Here is an 18,312-nt window from a genome sequence, read left to right as displayed (position 1 = left end):
TTTTGGTCTTTTTGAGACAGGGTCTCCCTGTAGCCCCAGCTGTCCTGGAACTCACTCTGTAGACCAGGCTGGCCTTGAACTCACAGAGATCCACCTGCCTCTGCCTCCCGAGTGCTGGGATTAAAGGTGTGCCACCACACCTGGCTAAATTTTTCATCTATTTTTATTTTATGAGTATGTTTCACCTGTGTCATGCAATGCCCTCAGAGGCCAGAAAAGGGCATTGGTTCCCCTGCAACTGGAGTTACAGACGGTTGTTAGCCGCTATGTGGGTGCTAGGAATCAAACCCAGATTCTCTACAAGAACAGCCTAACATCTCTCCAGCCCCTAAATCTATTTTAAATGGTTCTGAAAATTGGGGTAAAACTTGGGAAAACCAGGACTACAAGTCCCATCAGGCTCTAGTGCTTGTTTCTGAGCTCTAAGGAGAACTGGCTGTCCACTGCTTCAAGGAAAATGCTGTTTCCTATTTCCTTTCCAAGCACAGGCCCAAGCATCTGATACAGAACTATGACTCAGGGCTTGGGGCTCCAAGTACAGGCACCTAGGCTGTAGCATTGTGGGAAATGTAGTATTTAGCCCACTCTCCCACTCCCCTCTGTCACCTGAGCGTGCCCACCTGGTGGAGGTAGATAACCATTGAAGAGGACATTTCCACAGGAAGATCGATCCAACTCCTCCCGCAGCTGCAGGCGACGAACTGCAAGGGAAGGGCTCAAAGCCTGACCTTGGGGAATACTAAGGTTAATTCCTAGTGCGATCCCATCTTGTTTCTCCAAAGAACCACCACTCCCTTCCGAGCCAGGCCCAAACCCAAGGCTCTTAGCTCGAACCCAACCCTCTTTCTGGATAGGCCAAAGAAGTAGAAAACATTCAGAAGTATCAGAACACTGGTTTCCCATGCACTGGGGGTGCTGATTGTGGGGGGTTCCCTACTTACCCAGTGGAGTGAGCCCATAGAACTGGGCTTCGTGGAGGAGGCTGGAACCATGGATACCCCTGGGTAACAGAACAGACTAGGAGTCAAAATCTGGGATCTGGGGATGGGCAGAGAATTCTGTGGAAGAAGTTTCTGCAGAGAATGTTGACCGCTAGCTAGTTTTGACCGGATCAAGATTTTAGGGAGACTAGGTGCAGTGGTGCACATCTGCAATCCCAGCCTTCAGGAGTTAGAGGCAGGAGGATCACAGGGAGTTCCAGGCCTGGCCTCAGAGCAAGACCTTGTCTCAAAAACAAGCAAACAAACAAAAATAAATTTAAAATCTAAGGAACAGATGAGTGGTACAAATGTGTGGGTGTATTTGGAAGAAACATGCATAGCATGCTCAAAAATCTGAATTCTAATAGAACAGAACGTAAGTGGGCATTCTGAGAGGGACAAGAGACTTAGATGGTGGGAAACTCATTCCTTTATCAATACCAACCTGGGGTCTAACTCTTTGGTGCGCAGGAAGTTGAGGATGGGGGCAAAGACAGTGGGGTCCCTGTCGATGAAGATCTGCACAGGGAGGAAGCGGGGCGGGAAGGATGGATGGATAAAAGGCATGGGTGAGTGGGGGTGCCGTCCCTCCTCCTCCCTGAATGGGCCGCCCCATTTCAGGTCTTGCTCTAACTCACAGCTCCGGTCTCATCTTTCAGAGTCGAGATGCGTCCGCTCAGGAGACTACAAGAAAGAGAAACCGAGGAGTGGTTACGGGTCGAGTTGGGGAGGTAAGTGGTGGAAACAGGTCTCCCCACATCCTCTCCTTTCACCCCTCCTACCCTCGCCCCAAACTGGCTCCCTTCAGTCACCTGGAGAAGAAGGAGTCTGGGATCCAGGTGAGCGTCTGGCGAGAGGTACTGAATCTAGGAGGTGAAGGGAAAGGGAGGCAAGAGATGATGGGGAGGTGAGGACCACTGCCCTCTCCCACCGGATCCCGTGTTCTCGCCCCCCACCCCATCCCGGCGTTTCTTCCAGGCTCCAAGCCTCCAGCACCTGGCAGAGCAACCTTGAAGAACAGGGACCCCACACACACACACCAACCAGGAGAGGCATGTACCCCGCCCCAGTCCCAGAGGATGGGGCCTCAGGAATCTCCCACACTCACCTCTTGCCCCCCACATTCAGATGAATCACTTCCCCAGACGGCCCCCGACCCGGGACCCCCTCCGCTGCAGACGCTGCAGCAGCCATGGCCCCCGGGGCGAGCCGGCGGGCCTGTACCCACTTCCGGGTTTGCACAGATCCCGCCCCTACCACGTGCTCATTGGTCTAGAAGCTCCCAAAGCCTCCAGCGATTGGACAAAGCACTTGCTCGTCGCCAGTAAGTTCTCCGCCTCCTTAAAGCAGGGCGGCCTTTCCCAGCCTGGACCCGGCAGACCCCAGGGCTCCTTTGGGGGAAGTTTGACAAGTTCCCCATTCCTCTAGGATTCACGTTTTGTTTGTTTGTTTGTTTGTTTGTTTGTTTGTTTGTTTGTTTTGTTATTTTTTAGGGATGGCACAGGGGTGATTCGTTGAGGTGTACATGTACAGATCTTTAAGTCAGTGGACACCAATGGGTACCTCTAGATGGTCTCCCACAGCCGTCATCCCTACTCCAGCCCGCCCTCCAATCCGCTCGCAGTGATGCGCGAACAAACCAGCGTAGACCGTCAAAGCCAAAGGGTTTATTATAGGTACATACAGACATACAGTGTGCGCCTGCCACACCGCCCCAACCTCCGGCCCTGGGCTGCTCCAGGCCGCCGTGGGGGCTGCTTGTAACCCTGATTCCCCCTACTCCCCAGGGAGGTGCTCCAGCCAGAAGCATGCAGGGGGAGGGCTTCCCCACCCCGCTCCCCTCGGGAAGTGGCATTTACAGCTGGAGGGGGGAGGAGAGAGGAAGACAGTTTTGAACTTTGACGCCCCTCCTCCCATTAAAAGCCTTCGCGGATGCGGGGCGGGGGAAGGCGGGGAGGTCAACATTTTGCAAAAATAAACTAAGTCAGGAATTAATCGCATGGCTCTGAGAGGACGAAGTGCAGGGGCTAAGGGCCCCATCCCTCCCTCTTCCCAGACAGAACAAGGCAGCAATGGAAGTGAGGTAAAGGTAGGGGGGAGTGTGTCCCCGCCCCACCCCCTAGCACCCTGGATGGTCCAGGGGACCTCACCAGCGCCCCCATGCCCATCCTAAGGGTGGAGAGGAGGCCAAGAATTATCCCCGCCCCCCTCCCTTCGCTGCTTCACTTTCTAGTGGCAGGATTTGAGGATGGGGCAGGGGGCTTGGCTCAATTGGCTCCCTGCCCGCCCCCACCAAGCTCAGTTATTGCATAAAAATAATGGAGCCCCAGCACCTGGGGTGGGGTTGGCGAGCGGGAAGGGGCCGAGATATGGCTATAGGGGTAGCAATCCCCCACCACCGCTTCTTGGGGTGCAGGAGACGCCCCCTCCATTCCAGGGCCCATCGTGTGTACATCCGCAGTGTTGTTCCGGACCTTGCGGATGGATGAGAAGGTGTCTTTGTGCCCACAGTGAGGAGAGGAAGGGCAGGGAGATTTGTCAGATTCTTAAGTGGGGAAGGGGGCGGGGTACCTGGAATCACTTCCGGCGCCCGCTGGCCCTACGCTCCCCGCCCTCACGCTTGGGGTTGCCCTCATCTGTGGATGATGTGGTAGGTAGTGTCTGGCCCCAGCGGGCGATTTCAGCGTGTTCAGCCACTGAACTAGCCACAGCCTCCAGCCAGCCATTCATCTCCTCCTGGAGGAAGAAAGGAAACAGGACAGAGTGCATGTTTGGAAGAGAATCTCAGACCCACTGCCCTCCCTAACTTAAGCCTTCTGTTAGCTCAAGTGAGGATGAAATCCGTTTGTACAAGGCTCCTCTCTAAGCATTTTGTGGATTCATTCACTTAAATCTAACCAATAGGATTATCTATAACTCCCCCCACAGAGACAACCAAACCAAGGACAAGGGTTGAAGAGACACTTGTAGTGCCCTGACATATACTAGGTCCTGTGCTAATTGGGCTGCATGCACCAACTTATTTAACTCTTTAATTTTTTATTTATTATTTTTATTTTATATGTATGAGTGTTTGCCTGCATGTATTTGAGTGCACCCATGTCCTGCAATGCCACAGAGAGTGTTGGATTTCCCTGGAACTGGAGTTAAGGACGGTTCGTAGTCGCCATGTGGGTGCTGGGAATCAAACCCAGGTCCTCTGCAAGAGTAGTCAGTGCTCTTAACTGCTGAGCCATCTCTCCAGCCCCTTAACTCTTTATTTTTTATTTATTATTATTATTATTTTATGTAGCCCTGGCTGGCCTGGTCTGGCCTCAAACTCACAGAGATCCACTTGCTTCTGCCTCCCTAGTGCTAGAATTGAAGGGGTGAGCCACCACTTCATGCCAAATGTATTTAACTATTACAAAAGCCCCGTGATAAGAAACTATTTTGAGGCCGGCTCAGTGGGTAAAGGGACGGGGGCCTGATGACTTGAGTTCGATTCCCAAGACCCACATTTTGGAAGGTTGTCCTCTGATCTCCACACACATACTATGGCACATTAGTACCCACCCACATACGCATACACAAACACACATGCAATAAATTAATAAAATGTAATGAACCCAGAACTCCAGAACTTGGGAGGCAGAGGCAGGTGGATCTCTGTGAGTAGAGGCCAGCCTGGTCTACATAGAAAGTTCCAGGCTTAACTAGTTGAGGAACTCGCCACCAAGTCTGACCACCTGTGTTTGATACCTCAGTCTCACATGGTAGAAAAAGGCAACCAACTCCTACAACTTTTCCTCTGACGTCCATACATGCCCAGTGGCACGTGTGCCCCTACACATACACATACAAAATAAACAAATGTATGGGGCTGGAGAGATGGCTCAGCAGTTAAGAACACTTGCTGTTCTTGTAGAGGACCCAGGTTCAGTTCCCAGCACCCACGGGGCAGCTCACAACTCCAGTTCCCAGGGTTCTGATGTCCTCTTCTGTCTTCTGTGGTCACTGCACACACGTGGTACACTTACATACAATAAGTGAATATTCATACACATAAAATAAATAAATCCTTAATAAATAAATATAATGGGAAAAAAGTAAAAAAACAAAACTATTTTATCTCCACATCAGAGATAAGTGGAAGCAGGGGACCTCCCTGTAGCCCCAGCTGACCTAGAACTCTATATGTAGACCAGGCTGGTCTCACCTTGATCACCTGCCTCTGCCTTCAGAGTGCGGGATTAGAGCCATGTGTCACCAGGCCTGGCTAGAGTCACTCCTTTTTAATATTAATTTGCTCCTACCATCCTTCCAACCTCACCTGAGTGGGCCTAGCAGGAAGTTGGACTTGGCTATCAGGGCTTCCAGGCAGCCTGCCCTGGACCCCTTGGCATCACCTGTGGTTCAGGAAGCTCCTCCTGGCTCTCACTGCCCCTGGGCTTTCCTGTTACAGCTGATAGCTCTGGCCTGTGTGGCTCTCTTCTACAGCTCTATCACTTTGGTCCAGGGGCCTGCCAGCCAAGCTGTTATTTTGAGGTGAACACATGGGGTGAAAGGGTCAGAGCTTACCTCATCTTTAGCCTGGAGCAAGAACTCACTACCATCCTGGGTCCTGAAAGTGGAGACACAGGACTTCAGGGATCCTCAGGTGCCCAGCCACTCTCCCCATCACTCATTTTCTTTCAAGGGAACCAAAGTCTCACTGGGAAAATGAAGTTAGGCCTAGATCTCTCCCTCCTGCACCCTGGGGTACTCACTGGAGCTTGAAGACATGCTTCTTTTTCTTGTAGTCACTAGCCACCTCACTGGTGGCTTTGTGTAGGCTGAGCAGTGGCTCCCCACCATGCGTGCCCCCTGATGCTGGGCCTTTCGAGTCCTTGTAGAAGCCCAGCTCCCCTTTGCTGAGCACGCAGTACAGGCTCACCCATGACCTGGGATGATGAGATGGTGCTCAAGGCAGAGCTGCAGCAGCACCTATGTCATTACAGTCCTAGGCCTTCCTACCTCTGGGCCTTTGTCCTAGCTACTTAGGCTGCATACCTAAGTGCTCTTCCTTAGGGCAGAGAACAACTTGTAGGAATCAGTAGATAGGTGTCAGGGATCAAACTCAGGTCATCAAACTTGGATGCTAGTGCCTTACCCCAGAGCCATCTCCCAGTTCCTGGGAGGTGTGGCTAATGTTCCTATAATCAAGTCATTGCCCAGGCTCTGGCTACTTTGGGGCTTGCCTTTCCTTATCCCACAGAGCAAGATTTAAGCTATTGAGTTAGGAAGGGCTATAACTCAGAGGTGGACAGAGGGCTGGCTAGAACCCACTAGTGAGGATCTAGGGGCATGGCACAGCAGTAAAGCCCTTGCCAAGCATTCATAAGACACTGGGTTTGATGCCCAGTACTGCAAACATTTGAGCGGCCTCCCAAGCCTTTGCTCTAATCATTAGTTCTCATTCCCCCACCCTCACCAAGTTTGCTCAAGGAAGCTTTACTGCTCTACAGTTTAGAATGAGAATTTTGGATCTCTCCCTCCCATCAAAGCCCCAGTCTAGGAAGGAATCCATCCCCAGACAGGAAAATAATGTACACCAGGTGTCCCTGTTCCATTCCCACCTTGGTCTAGAAACAATCACCACCTCCAGTCCCCACCCACAAGGTCTGAGCCTGTCCTGTTCACTGCTTGTCTTGGGGCTAGACCTCACTCCACCCCTTAGCCAGTGCTACCCTTTTGGCTCCACCTGTCCTCAAATTTTGCATCTCTGTTGTACAAAAATGAATTAAGACAACCTGGAGCTACACTTAAAAAGCAAATAGTTAAACCAAGGGTTTGGGGAGAAGGCTTAGGGGTAAGGTACTAGTAGCCTAACTTGATGACCTGAGCTTGATCCCCAGCACCCGTCTAGTGGAAGGAGAGAACTGATTCCTACAAGTTTGTCCTCTGACCACCACACAAAGCTCCCCCCTAACACTAATAAATGCAACTTAAGAAATTAAGGTTAGTCCATTTGGAACACTCAGGAAAGCCCCGACCCTGCACTCAGTCCTGAGTCTGGGCTGTCACCTTTCATGGGTGGCCCAACCCACTCACTGATTGGCCCCACTCCAGGTGCCACTGGACTCCGTTAAAGCAGACTCCACCCCAGTTTGCTCCTTAGCAACACCTGCATAGAACACTAAGCTAGAGTTCCGATTTATTCACTTTCAGGACACTTTCTATCCTGCTCCCAGCTCAGCATCATCTACTCAGCTATTGGACCCACGAACCTTAGGCCACGCCCCTTTCCTTCCTGGGTTGGAGTCTTTAAACTTAAGTCCCGCCCACGGCCACCTACCCTTATTCATTCAACACCCCGACTAGCGCCAGGTCATCCACAGCCCCGCCCACACGCTCACCGGTTGGACGACTTGCGGTTAGCGTCGAGCTCGCGCTTGCGCAACAGGAAGCCCTCGTGCTGCACAGTGTGAGTGGGCGGTGGCGGCGGCGCGGGGGCGGAGCCGCCCTGGGCAGGGGCAGAGCGCGAGCGCCGGCTTCCCCCGCCCTCACCACCCTCTCGAGGCCTCGGCCGCCTTCGAGGCTTGGGCCGGTCCCGCGCCCGCGGCCGATCCGGCCGAGGCGTCCGCTCGGGTGGCTCAAGCCCGTTGGGCAGGCGGCCAGGGGGAAGCTCTCGAGGCTGAGGCAGCGACGGCTGTGTGAATGAAGGGAGGGGGAAGAGGGGTGCTGTCCAGGGTTGTTAGGGTGGCATCATCTTGTCTGGGGGAGTCCCATCGGCTTGCAGGCCCTCCCCCACTATCTTGGAGGCGCGCATTGGGAGGGGTCCCTTAGGTCTTGGGGACATTCATATCTGGATTTTGGAATCCTGTAAGCTGGGAGGTAAGGGCTGCCTGTAAGGAAGTGGGGGTGCAGGGAATTCCTGTAGGAGGAATCTGGAGCTGCTTCCTGTGTCCAAAAAGATTTGGGACCCCAGGGGGCTGAAGAAATACAGGATCCAAAATAGATGTGGGGATAGTTTAGAGTCTACTTATGTGCCTGTGGAGGGACAGATAAGGGTGTCTTAGATCTGTGGCCCCATCTTTCTAAGGGGGAAAATTTTCAGATGGTGCTGGGCATATGGAGCCACTGCTGACTCCTCCGAGGTCCGGATAGGAGGAGGGCCCAGAGAATGGCTGTTTGTGAGATCCTGACTTCTGTTCTGAGGAGAGGGTTTCTACTCCCACCCAATCCCAGGGCTCAACTTACCACCCCAGCAGGGAGTCCTGGGCCTGCCTCTTTCTCCTGCAGCTGTTCCACAATGTCAGCCAGCGTGGCCTTCCTGAAGAACAAGGGACAGAAAGACCCAAGTGGAACTCCGTCCCTTTGTCCAGGGTCCTACCTGGCTGGACAGAAGAACCACCATCCTTTAACCTGGAATACCAGGCCCTGGCTTGCATCTCACAGATGTACATACCTTGCACACTGTGGGTGCTCCAGACACAGGCACAGATATTCAGTGTACAACAAAACCTCTCTTTTCTTCAAGGTTTTATGGTCTTTTGTTAAATCTGTTTTTGTTTTTAAATTTTATGTGGTATGTGTGTATCGTCTGCATGCCGTGTGTCCTGAAGTGCCTGAGGAGGTCAGAAGAGGGCATTGGATCCCCTGGAACTGGAGTTAAGACGGTTGTTAGCTGCTATGTGTGTGCTGGGAATTGAACCCAGGTTCTCTGCAAGAGCAGCCAGTGCTCCCAACCCCTGGGCCATCTCTCCAGCCCGTCTGATTATTTTTTTATAGGCAGGGTCTCATGCAGCCCAGATTGGCCTCTGCCTCTGGCCTCCAACTCGCTGTGCAACAGAGCCCTTGAACTCCTTATCCTCCTGCCTCAGCCTCCTGAAGGCTAGGATTCCAGGCCTGCACCACTGTGCCTGGCTCTGCTTCAGCAGTTCTGAGCCCAGAAGCCCAGCCCCGGGCCTGCGCGGTGCTCGCTTCCCCCTCTAACAGCTTGGTCCCAGAGGTCCTTACCCTTTAACCAGGTCTCCTCGGGTGGGCGTCTCCTGTTCGCTGGACTCCTGCCTCTCCAACCTTCGCTCGCGCCGCTCGCGCCGCCTCTCCATCTGCTCGTAGCGACCCAGCGTAAGGCTGTGCGCCGTCTCGTGGTCCGCCGACTCCTGGCGATCCGGCCGTCGCCTCCGCGCAGCCTCCTCGGGTTGGTCGGTGGACTCCTGCCGCTCCGATCGCCGTCTTCGGGGCAGCTCCTCCGCACGATCCACTGACTCCTGGCGCTCTGGCCGGGGCCGGGCCTGCTCTGTCATCGTTTGGGGTCCGGGGGTGTCCGTCGTGTCCAAGGACGCAGCTGTTGGGGCCGCGGGTTCTACCCTCCCCGAGGCCTCGGGCAGCCGGTCAATGCGCGGTTGGAGACGCTCGGGCTTGAGCTCATGACGCACATACCCCACCCGGGTCCGCACCTCCGCTGACAGCGTGTCCGAGGCCCGGCGGGCCAGGGGCTCCAGGCCCCTCTCATAGCCCCCTGGCCGCAGCAAGGGCGCCGCCTTGGCCGCCAGTTCCGTGGGGTCCCCAAAGAACTTGCGCCCCAGCAAGGGGGTGGGTGGCTGCTTGCTCTGTTCGGCCTTAAGTTTCTCGATCTGGGGACAGAAGGACCAGGTCAGGTGGGGCGATAAGAGTGGGGCCAGGAAATGGTCCGCAAAGGGCCTGGGTATTCAGCCTCACTAATCCAACTCAGTTCTCTACCTTATGCTTGGACAACAATTTAAATTCTACTCTTCCAACATTGTTTTTGAAATCTCTATGGCCCTTCTTCTTCCTCTCTCTCTCCTTTCCTCCCTTCCCTCCCCTTCCTCCCTCCCTCCCTTCCTTCCCTCCCTCCTTTCTTTCCTATTCTTCCCTTCCCTATCCTTCCTCCCCTTCCTTCCATCCTTCTTTCCTTCCCTTCTCTTCCTTCCTCCCTTCCCTTCCTTCCCTCCCTCTTTCCTCCTTCCCGTCCGACCTTCTTTCCTTCCCTCCCTCTGTCCTTTCCTTCCCTTCCTCCCTCCCTTCCCTTTCCTTCTTTCCCTCCCTTCCTCCCTCCCTCCCTCACTCACTCACTCCCTTTTTCTTGTTTGGTTCTTTTTTCCTGGAGAGGATAAAGTCTCCTGTAGCCCAAGCTGGCCTTGGGCTTAAATGTAGCCAAGGATGACCTTGAATTCCTGATCCTCCTGTCTCCACCTCCCAAGTGCTGGGATTACAGTTGTGCCCATCACATCTTCCTGCTAAATCATCACTTTCTTTGGGCACCTTTCTGACCCTCACTTCCTCCTTCCTTAATATCCCCCTCAGAACCTCAAGACCTTATCACAGTGGACGCTCACTCATAGTATTCAAGTCTCCGATTGGACTCAAGGGCTACTGGGCTTCCACAGTCCCTCCACCTCCCCCATCTCCTCTCCCTGGCCTTGATCTGTTTTCTCCTCATCCACATCGTGACATGACCCCTTTGGTTGTGACTGTCTAGTGACGTTTGTTGTCCCCCTGCCCCCTCTGAGAGCCCAGTAAGGATCTATCTCCTGCTCTTCTCAGCCTGCCCAGACCAGGTGGGGCTGTTTTATACAGAGAGATGATGGATGGGGAGAAGGATCTGGGGTCTGACCGTGGTCAGTCGCCGTAGAGAGCTGAACCTCTCCTCCCAGGCTGCAGCTGCTTTGCGGAAGGCTTCGTGTCTCCGGATAAGCTGCTCCACCTCGTCCACGCTGCTGCCCAGCTCCCGGCTCTGCAGGAGTGGCTCCTGGGCTGTCAGCCAGGCATCTGCCACCACAGCCTCCTGAGCAAACTGGTGCACCTCCAGCACTGGGGGCAGGCACACAGTTGGTGAGGTGTTGGGAGGACCTTAGGTCCCTGGTGAGGCAGAGCTGTCTTTTCAGACCTTCTACACCCCTTAGGCCACCCCTGTTCCAGCCCTGACACTCAGGATTCTGCAGCAGTGACTGAAACTGGGGCTAATTTTGTTGTTTTCTGACACGGTGTCATATGGTGTTGGGAATGCAGGCATGAGACACCACACTCAGTTTTATGAGGTTCTGGGGATTGAACCCATGGCTTCATGCATGCTAGGCAAACTATCAACTGAGCTGCACCCCCAGTCCCTTGGGCCATCTCTGAGGTACCCATTTCTCCCTAGTTGTCTGCCCCTAGGGGCACAAATAAGGTGGCCTGTTTGTTTACCCTCCCAGGTCCTAATGGTTGCTTCAGGGGACCCATGGGTGATGTGTAAAGCATGATCATGTCATTTGTCATGCACTGGTCCCTGGCCAGGCATGCTGGGTGTGCCCCTGTGTCCTTGAGCCATGTGTCTGGGCTGTCACTCACTCTGCTGCAACCATTCCCAGTGGCGGTCCCACTTGTCCGACACCTCTCCCCTCCTGGATCCCAGCTTGTCCAGCTGTGCCTGGATCTGGGAGTTGAGGGTGGGTAGGAGAGGCATCAGGGGTGGTTCCCACTCCAGTAAGCAGGAGGTAGAGGCAGAGAGGGACCCCCTGTGTCTCTTCTCACCTCATCAGCCATGGCGCTCTTGTTGAGCAGCAGAGAGCGCCCCAGCTCCTGACAGGCCGTCAGCTCAGGCACACGTGCCTCCAGCTCAGTCTTCAGGCCCTGGTGGTAGTTCATAAGCACCTCTACCGATGACACATCCCTACAGTGGTCAGGGGACAGGGATCTGAGCCATAGGCAGCCACCCTCAGCCTGTCCCTTAGATGCAGATGCTGATGAGGCTGCTGTCCCACGGCATGTCCGGACAGCTACCTTCTATGGCCAAGTTCTGAGAGCCCAAAGGTCTTCACCAATTCACTGATTCTAACTTTCTAAGGGGCCAAAATTTTGCATTAATGCCCCTAGGATTTCATGTGTCTAAACTTCCTTCCCTTCCTTCTTTCTCTTTCCCTCCAGTATGGTCTCCCATAGCACAGGCTGGCCTGGAACTATGTAGTTAAGGATGCCCTTGAGCCCCAATCTTCCTGCCTTCACCTCTCAAGTGCTGAGTTACAGGTATGCACCACAGCATCCAGCTTAACTTCGAACTTGTTTATTTGTTTATTTTTTGAGGAGTGATCTCACGTAGCTCAACTGGCCTCAAAGTCAGAACAGCATAAAAGAGGACCTTGAGCTTCCAGTTCCTTGAGTGTTGAGATTACAGGCATGTGCCACTATACCGGGTTTAATCCCATCCTGGGGTTAAAGCCTAGGACCTCATGCATGCTAGGCAAGCACAGCACCAACTGAGCTACACCCTCAGCTCCCTACTAGAGACATGCTTCACCACACCCAGCTTTACTTCTTATTTTGAGATGGTGTCTTAAGTTAGCCAGGCTGGCCCTGAACTCACTCTGTAGCCCAGGCTGACCTTTAACTTGCAGTTCTCCTGCCTCAGACTCCCCAGTAGCTATGATGACAGATCTGCACCACTAGACCCAGCTCAGGTTTGGATTCTGCTGAGTTCTGACCTTGAGTCATTATGTGAGCCATTAATGAGCACCTAGTAGGTTAAGCCCTTGCGATGCTGCACTTGCCTATCCACTCCCACAAATGGTCTCACAGCCTACCCCTGCTCCTGTTCTGTCTGGTCTTGACCCATCCCATACTGCAACATGCTCACAGGGAAGCACCTGAGTAGAACAGAGGCACGAGAATGCCTCTTGCCCTGAACCCCCCATGCCAGCTCTGGAAGGCACCTAGTACCAGGCACACAGAGGTGCGGTAATGCTTGCTATGGTTTCCCATGAGAAGGAACTGCTGGAACGCCCGAGCAGCTACAGAAGGCAGTTAGAAGCAGGGGAAGGAAGGCCAAGGTGGGATGAGGGGCACCTAGGTTTGTCAGCTGCCCCGATCTGGCCAGCTATGCCATCCATCCAGGAGAGCAGGTCGCGGGCCTGGCTGTGGAAGCGCAGGGCGTCGGCAGTGGAGCTGACGTGCAGACGAGCGTCCTCGCAGGCTGCCAGCAGCTCCTTCCAGCCCTGCAGCACCTCCTGCTCGCGGCTGGCGATGGCCTCGGCGTGCTCGCCCGCGTACACGGTCCGCAGCTGGGCCGCCCCCTCCTGCAGCTGCCGAACCTAAGGGGCAAGCCAGGTCGCAGGCCAGCCTTGAACCGGCCCAGGCCCCGCCCTCTTCCCCGCCCCTATGGCTCAAGCTCCTCCCCTTTCCCTTGCGCCTGTGGCCCAGACTCCTCCTTCTCCTCCCTTTTGGCCCAGACTCCTCCCTTTCTCGGCCCCTTTGACCCAGGCCCCACCTCTTGCCCACCCAAGTGGCTGAGGCCCCACCCTATCTCCGCCTCTGTGGCTGAGGCTCCACCCTATTTCTGCCCCTGTGACCCAGGCTCCTCCCCCCGTTCCCCTGCCTGTGGCCCAGGCCTCCATTCACTTCTTTCCCAGGTGGTCCCGGCTCCACCTACTTTTTCTCCCCCTCTGCTAGCCAAATACAGAGCCTCGAGAAACCAGAAGCATGCGCCTGTGATCTCATTTCTGGCCTTCTCTAATCCCTGCAGTCTGATTTCTCTTAAACTCACATACTTTCTGACATCTCCCAGATTCTCTAAAAGTCTCTCATGCCTGATCCTTCTTTGACTTACTACGTTATCTTTGCCAGCAGGGTTTTTTCATTTCGCGGCCTGATCTTTGGTCTGAAAGTTCTATCTCTATGGTATCTCTCGCCTAGTTTTCCACACAGGCCCACCTTTGTCATCTTTCAGAGCTACCTGCTTTTCCCAGAAGACCCGTTTCGACCGTGATGTCTAGTAGATTACCCCTATCCACTCCCACAAATGGTCTCACAGCCTACCCCTGCTCCTGTTCTGTCTGGTCTTGACCCATCCCATACTGCAACATGCTCACAGGGAAGCACCTGAGTAGAACAGAGGCACGAGAATGCCTCTTGCCCTGAACCCCCCATGCCAGCTCTGGAAGGCACCTAGTACCAGGCACACAGAGGTGCGGTAATGCTTGCTATGGTTTCCCATGAGAAGGAACTGCTGGAACGCCCGAGCAGCTACAGAAGGCAGTTAGAAGCAGGGGAAGGAAGGCCAAGGTGGGATGAGGGGCACCTAGGTTTGTCAGCTGCCCCGATCTGGCCAGCTATGCCATCCATCCAGGAGAGCAGGTCGCGGGCCTGGCTGTGGAAGCGCAGGGCGTCGGCAGTGGAGCTGACGTGCAGACGAGCGTCCTCGCAGGCTGCCAGCAGCTCCTTCCAGCCCTGCAGCACCTCCTGCTCGCGGCTGGCGATGGCCTCGGCGTGCTCGCCCGCGTACACGGTCCGCAGCTGGGCCGCCCCCTCCTGCAGCTGCCGAACCTAAGGGGCAAGCCAGGTCGCAGGCCAGCCTTGAACCGGCCCAGGCCCCGCCCTCTTCCCCGCCCCTATGGCTCAAGCCCCTCCCCTTTCCCTTGCGCCTGTGGCCCAGACTCCTCCTTCTCCTCCCTTTTGGCCCAGACTCCTCCCTTTCTCGGCCCCTTTGACCCAGGCCCCACCTCTTGCCCACCCAAGTGGCTGAGGCCCCACCCTATCTCCGCCTCTGTGGCTGAGGCTCCACCCTATTTCTGCCCCTGTGACCCAGGCTCCTCCCCCCGTTCCCCTGCCTGTGGCCCAGGCCTCCATTCACTTCTTTCCCAGGTGGTCCCGGCTCCACCTACTTTTTCTCCCCCTCTGCTAGCCAAATACAGAGCCTCGAGAAACCAGAAGCATGCGCCTGTGATCTCATTTCTGGCCTTCTCTAATCCCTGCAGTCTGATTTCTCTTAAACTCACATACTTTCTGACATCTCCCAGATTCTCTAAAAGTCTCTCATGCCTGATCCTTCTTTGACTTACTACGTTATCTTTGCCAGCAGGGTTTTTTCATTTCGCGGCCTGATCTTTGGTCTGAAAGTTCTATCTCTATGGTATCTCTCGCCTAGTTTTCCACACAGGCCCACCTTTGTCATCTTTCAGAGCTACCTGCTTTTCCCAGAAGACCCGTTTCGACCGTGATGTCTAGTAGATTACCTTTTATTTTTATTTTTTGGTTCCATTTATACCAGAGCTATTACTTACTGGTAAACCAGTTTCCAAATGGCTATTTGAATAGATCTTTTTTTTTCTTTTGAAACAGGGTCTCTCTGTGTGGTCAAGACTAGCCTCAAACTCAGGATCCTACTGCCTTTGCCTCCTGAGTCCTGGGATTACAGGGGTGTGACATGCCTGGCAAATCATGGTTTTGTTTTTGTTTTGTTTGTCACATTCAGTAGCCCAGGATGGCCTTGAGCTCTCAGCAGTCCTCCTGTCTCATTCTTCCAAGTGCTGACACACACACACAATATATATATATTTTTTTTTTTTTAAGACAGTCTCTCTTTTTGCAACCCTGGCTGCCCTGGAACTTGCTATGTAGACCAGGTTGGGGTTAAAGGTGTGCAGCTCAGCAGATCATGCCTTTTTTTTTTTAAATCTTTTTGAGATAGGGTCTCCCTGTAGCCCCAGCTGACCTGGAACTCATTATGTAGACCAGGCTGGCCTTGAACTCACAGAGACTCCCCTGCCTCTGCATCTCAAGTGCCAGAATTAAAGGCATGCATCACCACACCCAGCCCAGATCATGCCTTTTTGATAGAGTCAGGAGGCATACTTGAAGTTCAAGTCCAACCTGGTCTACATAACAAGTTTCAAGCCAGCCATGGCTGTATAGTGAGATGCGGTCTCAAGGAATTAAAAAAATAACTTACAGTATTTTTCTCTGTCTCTACTGGATTTCTTGGCACTGTGAAAGCAGTCTGCTTCCTATCCACCCCATTATTCACTTTCTTTTTGCCCCAAGTCTGCTTTCTATCTGTCCACTGCCTAATTTCCATCAGCTCCACAGCCTGGCTTTGTGTGTGTGTGCCCTGCTACCTATACTCCCCAGCCACACTGGTCAGGCCCTCCCACTCGGCCCTCTGGCTTCCCTCGCCCCACCTGGGATACAAGGAGTTGCAGGTCATGCTCAAAAGCCCGCAAGGTCCGCTGCATGGAGCTGGCACTGGGTCTGGGCTCAGGCGGCGCCGTCAGGCGGGGTAGCCTCTTCCGCTTGTCCTCAATCTGTCCTTGAAGCTCTCGGGCATCACTGAAGAACTTATGTAGCTCCCGGGAGGCAGCCAGCAGCTGGGCCCGAGTGCCCATGAGCTCCAACAGTTCAGCCCAGGCCTCATTCAGCCCATCCTTCCATTCAGCCATGGTGGCCGCCGCTGTATGGCCGCACTCAATCAGCTCATCTACCATCTGGTTGACTGCTGCCAGCCTCTCCCGCCCTGCCGTTCCTGTCTCATTAGCAAACTCTGAGAATTTCTCCTGCAGCACCTGAGACCCAGACATGGGGGCGGGGAGTAGGGGAGGGACAGCAAAGCGGGTCAAAGTGCTGCATACCCCAGCCCCTTTCAACCTGTTGAGATTGTGACAGATCTGAACCATAATAAACATCATTATAATAATATCTACTAGGTCTTGGGCACTTTTTAGCAATAATAGAAACAACAAATGACAACAAAATAATATGATAACATAGCAAATTAATAACTAACACTGTGCTAGGCACAAAGTTATTTTTTTTGTGACAGGGTCTTATGTAACCCAGGTTGGCCTGGACCTCACTATGTAGCTGAGGATGACTAGACCTCCTGATCCATCTGCTTCCAGCTCCCACATGCCAGGAGGGTCTAGTTGCTTTACAATGTATTAATTTATGTGTTTCAGAACTGAGAAGTGGGAGAATTGATGGAGGCCAGGAGAACCCACTTTGGATACCCAGTGGCTGTTGGTATACCTAACAGTCCTCACCGAGACATGCTCAAAGTCCTGGCCCAGCTCGGGTGAGCCAGCCACCACCTCCTTCTCTGCTATCCAGTGCTCCAGCTCATCCACCTGGCGGCTGAGCTGGTACAGCCAGTACTGCTGTTCCAGGCTCACCCTGCGTTCTTCACCCAGCTCCTTGAGTGCCACGTAGAGGCGATCCACCTGGGACTGCCGCCGGCTGATCTGCTCACTGAAGGGAGGGGGAGGAGTAAAGAAAGAGCCCCCTGAGTCTTCTGGGACACCTGTAACCTCTCCCTCCCAAAGTAAGTCTGGCTTCCTCTGGATCTTTTGGCAGAGTCCCATCTCTTACAATTCATACTCTCTCTCTCTCTCTCTCTCTCTCTCTCTCTCTCATCTTTTTGAGACAGCCCCCTCAATAGGCCCAGCAGACCTGGAACTCACTATGTAGACCAGGCTGGCCTCAATCTCACAGAGATCCTCTTGCCTTGCCTCCCTAGTGCTGGGATCAAATGTGTGCACCACCACACCTGGCTAGGACTGTTTTCTGTAAGTCTGGCATTACAGTAGTAATAATGGAAATGATAGTAATATAGTATGAATAACTAACCCTGTGCTAAGCACTGAGTGTGGCGTGCATGGTTATTTTTTGTGACAGGGTCTCAGGTAGCCCAGGCTTGCCTTGAACTGGCTATGTGGCTGAAGATGACTGGAATTCCTTCCTGATCCATAACTACTACTTCCATAACTTGACAAGCTCACCTCCACCCAAGCATGCTCAGTTCCTCTCACTGTTTTTGTTTATTCACCCAGTACCTATCATCTTTGGTCTCTTGTTGCTCCCGTCCAGTGAAGGGGGAGGGCACTCCTGACGTCCTCCTTCAGGACTTAGTCAAGGAGCCATTCTCCAGTCCTTATCTCCAGGCTCCACGAAACATGGGTCTTGCCATGTGCCCTCTCTGGGCCTGGCCTCTAGAGGCTCATCAAGGTGACATGGGCCATCCATACCAGGAAGACTCAGGCACACACCCCCAACCCCATCTCAGCATCCCAGGCTCTCCAGTCCTCCCAAATACTGCCTGTAGGAAGAGAGGTCTCTTGCCTGTCCTGGCCATAAGCCTCTCTCTCTCTCTCTCTCTCTCTCTCTCTCTCTCTCTCTCTCTCAGGTTTTCACTATGTAGCCCTGGTTATCCTAGAACTCACTATGTAGACCAGATGGGCCTCCAATTTGCAATGGCTCCTTCAGCCTCCAGAGCGCTGGGAATACAGGAGTGTCCCATTAGGCCCAGCCTGGCACCATTACTACTTCTTTTCTTTTTCTAAACATTTTATTTATTATTTTATTTTATCTGTATGAGTGTATTGCCTGCATGTGTGCAAGTGCACCTGTATTGTGCAATGCCGGTGGAGGTTAGAAGGGGTCAAATCCCCTGGAACTGGAGTTATGGACGGTTGTTAGCCGCAACAATATGGGGTGCTGGGAATTGTACTCGGGTCCTTTGCAAGAGCAGTCAGTGCTCCTAACCACTGAGCCATCTCTCCAGCCCAGTTATTACTTAGACCTCAATCCTAGCCACTGATGG

At 53.6% G+C, this 18,312-nt stretch overlaps 2 protein-coding genes across 5 annotated transcripts in view; both read right to left on the bottom strand.

Annotated features, from left to right (window-relative positions):
- The window catches only part of Shkbp1 (SH3KBP1 binding protein 1), a 17,706-nt gene extending 15,466 nt beyond the window's left edge, over positions 1 to 2,240 (bottom strand). For 3 of the 4 annotated variants that reach the window (XM_008854005.3, XM_008854004.3, XM_029556579.1), the window contains exons 1-6: positions 2,089 to 2,240; positions 1,793 to 1,846; positions 1,619 to 1,664; positions 1,426 to 1,499; positions 942 to 1,000; positions 621 to 701 (exon numbers count right to left, since the gene is read on the bottom strand). In XM_008854005.3, coding sequence (XP_008852227.1) covers positions 621 to 701; positions 942 to 1,000; positions 1,426 to 1,499; positions 1,619 to 1,664; positions 1,793 to 1,846; positions 2,089 to 2,174 — 400 coding nt within the window. In that variant the 5' untranslated portion in view covers positions 2,175 to 2,240. The remainder of the gene's footprint in view (positions 1 to 620; positions 702 to 941; positions 1,001 to 1,425; positions 1,500 to 1,618; positions 1,665 to 1,792; positions 1,847 to 2,088) is intronic. The other variant, XM_008854003.3, reaches the window with a different exon arrangement.
- Positions 2,241 to 2,612: 372 nt separating this feature from the next.
- Positions 2,613 to 18,312, bottom strand: part of Sptbn4 (spectrin beta, non-erythrocytic 4) — a 106,101-nt gene continuing 90,401 nt past the window's right edge. Inside the window, 12 exon segments of the mRNA XM_029556578.1 lie at positions 2,613 to 3,716; positions 5,541 to 5,583; positions 5,729 to 5,902; positions 7,358 to 7,650; positions 8,202 to 8,274; positions 8,961 to 9,580; positions 10,582 to 10,778; positions 11,298 to 11,382; positions 11,481 to 11,619; positions 14,020 to 14,264; positions 15,899 to 16,279; positions 16,757 to 16,961. Coding sequence (XP_029412438.1) covers positions 3,558 to 3,716; positions 5,541 to 5,583; positions 5,729 to 5,902; positions 7,358 to 7,650; positions 8,202 to 8,274; positions 8,961 to 9,580; positions 10,582 to 10,778; positions 11,298 to 11,382; positions 11,481 to 11,619; positions 14,020 to 14,264; positions 15,899 to 16,279; positions 16,757 to 16,961 — 2,614 coding nt within the window. The 3' untranslated portion in view covers positions 2,613 to 3,557.

Source organism: Nannospalax galili, unplaced genomic scaffold (genome assembly GCF_000622305.1).
Source record: "Nannospalax galili isolate Female #2095 unplaced genomic scaffold, S.galili_v1.0 scaffold886, whole genome shotgun sequence".
In the NCBI taxonomy this organism is placed as follows: Eukaryota; Metazoa; Chordata; class Mammalia; order Rodentia; family Spalacidae; genus Nannospalax; species Nannospalax galili.
This window is presented reverse-complemented; position numbering and strand designations above follow the sequence as displayed.